General features: G+C 31.7%; 1 protein-coding gene across 1 annotated transcript; it reads right to left on the minus strand.

Annotated features, from left to right (window-relative positions):
* Nucleotides 1–1,500: 1,500 nt before the first annotated feature.
* LOC132172945 (uncharacterized) lies at nucleotides 1,501–1,878 on the minus strand. The gene has a single exon (XM_059584507.2). The coding sequence runs from the start codon at nucleotides 1,876–1,878 to the stop codon at nucleotides 1,501–1,503; it is 378 nt and encodes a 125-aa protein (XP_059440490.2).
* Nucleotides 1,879–4,764: the final 2,886 nt, after the last annotated feature.

Raw genomic sequence — 4,764 nt, forward strand, 5'->3', positions numbered from 1 at the left:
TCTATTCAATAAATAAATAAATTTATATATATTTTTTTTTCTTAAATGAATGTGAGTCCAAACTTTAGATCATTTGGGAAAAAGTGTTGAGATGCCTAGCAGCCCTCAATTTCATGAACATAAAACTCTTACATCATAAAGCATACAGCTTTAAAAATCATAGCCAAAAGCTATGAAGATTACAAAGTCATAAAAATGACTTCAAGCTTCAGCTAACCCATGTACAATTGCATTTAAGGAACATATCTGCTTTAAACAAACAAGATCTAGGACATAGGTAGCTCAAATACAAACAAAAATAAAAAAACAACTAGAAACTAAAAATCCAATCATGAGAATTAAGCCCACACACCGATCTACTCTATCTTCAACCTGAAGGCAATGACAATAAATCCATCCACAACCCGAAGGCCAGGACAAACAAAATAAAAATTAAAAAACAAAAACCCCACAAGCAACAGCGAAATAGCACAACATCGTAGATAGCCTTTTGGAAGACACACCTTGGCCAAAGAAAACGATACTGTTATTTAACTGTGCAGTGAAGGTGGCATTTGTATTAGATTCCCTAATTCCTGCTATATATATTTTCTTATTGTTTAATAAGATATAATACTCTAGAATATTGGAAGATCATCTTCCACTACGAGCAGAGATAATTGTTTGCTTTTCTCATTCACGCGAATCTACCACAAAAATACAATATAAACGGATAAAAAATAAAAAATTTAATTATTTAATTAATATTAAATTAAATACAATAAAATTGAGCCTAAATCCTGATCCATGTGATGAGAAAGGTTAGAAACTCAAGCTAAAAAAGAAAGGAAAATTAGTTGATAGCGTTTTTTAATTTGAACATCAAAGTTTCAATATTTGTAATGTATCGTCACAAAGTTTCAATTTTTTTTTCAATTTGACCAATATTATCCCAAAATTCTCATATTCCTCATAATTTTTATTTTTATTTTTTTTATTATTTATGAAAAAAAAAATTGAGAGTGTAAAAATGATCAGATGGCCATAGCCATCCTGAATTTTTTTTATAATTTTTTTTTTTTAAAAAAATAATAATAAAAATTAGGGGCAATATGAAAAGTTTTAGAGACAATTGGTCAAATTGCAAAAATTTGAAACTTTGAAGGGTGGATTGCAAAAATTAAAACGCTGGTATTCGAATTGTAAAACATTATCAACTTTAAGGGGTAAACTGTAATTTTCTCAAAAAAGAACTAATCAATTTACAGAACTAATCAATTTACATGCATCTCGATCGATTACCCACAAAATCCAATATGTACATAAAGGATTTACATTCCAACTTCTACATAACACGATCCATGTCCTCACTAATTTTCAATCTCGACCAAAAAATGTGAGAAAATATCTATAAAATTCACATGTAATAAAAGCTTTTTTAACAATTCGGGCACCTCTATCCCTATATACAATGACATATATTCCAATTAATTAACCTTGGTGATGATGGCTAATTGACGGCTAATTGACCTCGGGAATACTTTGCAGGGCAGGCCTCCACGGCCGTTGATGCTCATCATATCTATCAGCAGAGTCCATCAAACGAGACAGAATTTGTTTCGTAGACAACCCTTGCATGTCAGCTCTTCCTACCAACTCCTCCAGCTCCTTTTTTGTAATCGTGATCTTCACCTCTCTTGTTCCTGTAGTGCTGGTATTGGTAGAAGAGGAAGACAAAGAAAACGCTCCCGTTTCAACTCCCAGCAGCCTATGCCTTTCCACGTTGCATGCATTGTCATCATCATCATCTTCAAAAGAGTTCTTCGACGTCAGAGAACCCCAATCATCCCCGGCCCAGACCACCGACGACCCAGATTGACGCCTTAAACAGTTTCCCATTTTTCTTGTGCTTCTCTGGAAAGATAGAGAGAGAGATCTGGAAGCTGGAGAGGTTCGTGTTATTTATACATGGAAGCAATTTAGGTTCCGAGAAACAGAGGGCACGTCAGATGACTGTGTCTCTCTTACGTGGCAATCTAACGGGGCGGTTGGTTGACCAAATAACACCAAATGAAATGGTTAATAATATTCTAGTTTGCCTTTTCAGTGTGAAATGGATAAAAGAGAGCATCTTCTTGAACAGGTCTAGTGTGAACACAGATACGCAAATGGTATCTTTGACTTGGTTCTATTTCATAATAGTCCATGCCTTCACGTGTGCGATCAGTTTTATTTGCATAGACGAATTTTATTTCTTCTTGAATCTTAAGCTTGCAATAGTTTTTTTCTCGGAAAAAAAAATCATATTTAGTCTAAGTTTTTTTATTTGATTTGTATTTAGTTTTTGGGTTCCAATTTGAATAATAAAAGTCTTAGATTTTGCCAATTCATGCCGATGTAATGTTAAAAATTATATTTTTATCTAATTACTATCATATTATGATGATGTGTCAATGCCGAACGACATTTGAATCTGTCTTTGTTAAAAAAAAAAAAATTGAAGGGTAAATTTGCATAGTAAAACAATGACGAGATAACAATGTAGTTCATAACATTAGGAGTGGTAATTAGTATTCGCATGTCGCAGTGGCGAAGTTAGACAACTCATATTGGAGGTGTCGTTAAAATTTTTTTGGCATCCTAAAATTTTCTCCACCCTAAAAATTTGGTAATTCACACAATATATGCATCACAAAAAAAAATCTATAAAAGTTTATAAATATGTGCTCAAATTGATATATTAGAAATGTAACATGTCGGCACTATATATATCAAAAAAAAAAAAAATTAAGTGTTTAGAACTACACTTTATGGTCTCTTAGAAGTACAAAATCATTAAGTATTGAATCTAAATCGAAACTCTCAGCAAGTTAAATCAATCAATTCATAAACTTAAAGTTTATTCATGAACCTAAAATTTTTAAGTTAAATCACGGCCTCGTAAGAGACAATCAAAGTTTATAAACATTAAACAACAAAATAAACAATCGTATGGATATTAAAGTTTACCATACATACGTATTAAATAAGGATTTTTTTTGGTTACTATACATATGTATTAAGTTTCGGCATTAATAAAGTTTACTATACACAGCAGCATCCAAGGAATTTCTTTCTTTTTTTTTAAAAAAAAAATTTTGGGAAAAAAAATTAAATCTCACGGCACCCCCAAAGGCCTATGTGGCTCCGCCATTGGCGTGTCGGATGCGGGTTGTGTTAACTATAATCCGAACAATTTAATTAAACATGTCAAACTCTTCAACTCTAGCCCTATAATTTTGTATTGGTTTAATGTCAAGTTTACGAGTTATATTAAAATTATGTCGCATATTGAGTTCAAGTCATGTCGAGGCATACTTATAAAACTATATAGTTAGCCATAATTCGACCGATTTAATTAAATGGATCTGATTTCTCAGCTCTAATAGTTTAATTTCATGTTAAAAATAATTAGCCCAACATAACATTACTCTTTAATATATATATATATATATATTTTTTTTTTGACATGTCCACATAAGAGGGGGGAAGAAGTCGAACCAATAACGTTCACTTCATAAGGTATAATTTTCAGCCAATTAAAGTATCTCTTGAGGACTATTAATACTTATTTTTAGTGCATATAATTTTTACATTTATTCTTAAATCGCATTTAGAAAATGAGTGGTTTAAGAATAAATGGAAAGTATTTCCTCGCAACTATTTTGGAAGAAAACTTTTGTCCTTTTCGATTACCTTTTCAATCATAATCATGGTCCAAAAAAAAAAAGAAACAGAAAGAAAAAAACTGCCTGTTGTACAGCTGCGCATAGTGCTAGTGGTGAACACATTGACGAAATTGCCTCGCATGATATCGTTTGTGGGCTTGTACAAGCGTGTCTTTTAAGTAATTGAAAAAATCAATTTTCTTTTCTAAGCAAAAGACAATTTTACAGTAAATAATGAAAAGGGTCTAGAATATGGTGACTGAGGAAAGGAGGGCGAGGCTTCGAGAGGTAATGATTCAAAGATAGAGTTGGACGTAACATAATTTTGCAAAATAGCCGGCGTGAGAAATTAATCGTAACTATTCTAATTCAACGTAATCATAATAATATTTACTTGTCAGAAGCGGCACAAAAAATGCAGTATAAATTGTAAGTGTTTCTTTAAATTTAACTAAATCATAATCTAACTCAGTATCATTAAGATATCAATAAAAACTAAAGTAATTTACACTAAATAAGCATAAAAATTCTCATGGAGACGTTCATCTTGTTTGCTAGCACACGAAATTAGGATCAAAGCCCACGGAAAAGTTGAAGTGGAAACGTAAGACAGTGTGATTAAAGCCCATTGTAAAGATGTGGGAGAGGGAGATGTTGAAGCAAACAGCGAAGAAAAATGGTTGGATAAATTGTACTCTTCAAAACTGGAACCAAATAAACATGAATGAAGTGGCAAATTTGAAGTCATTTTCTCTGCTCATTTGATTACCCAACAGGTGTCACATTGTTACGGAAGTAATGTTGAAACAAGCTAAAAATTTTGTAGTTTTATTTCATAATAGTCCATGCCTTCACGTGTGCGCTCAGTTTTATTTGCATAGACGAATTTATTTCTTCTTGAATCTTAAGCTTGCTATTGTTTTTTTCTCGGAAAAAAAAATCATATTTAGTCTTAGTTTTTTTTATTTGATTTGTATTTAGTTTTTGGGTTCCAATTTGAATAATAAAAGTCTTAGATTTTGCCAATTCATGCCCCAGTAATGTTAAAAATTATATTTTTATCTAATCACTATTATAT

Source organism: Corylus avellana, chromosome 1 (genome assembly GCF_965113065.1).
Source record: "Corylus avellana chromosome 1, dhCorAvel1.hap1.2, whole genome shotgun sequence".
Classification (NCBI taxonomy): domain Eukaryota; kingdom Viridiplantae; phylum Streptophyta; class Magnoliopsida; order Fagales; family Betulaceae; genus Corylus; species Corylus avellana.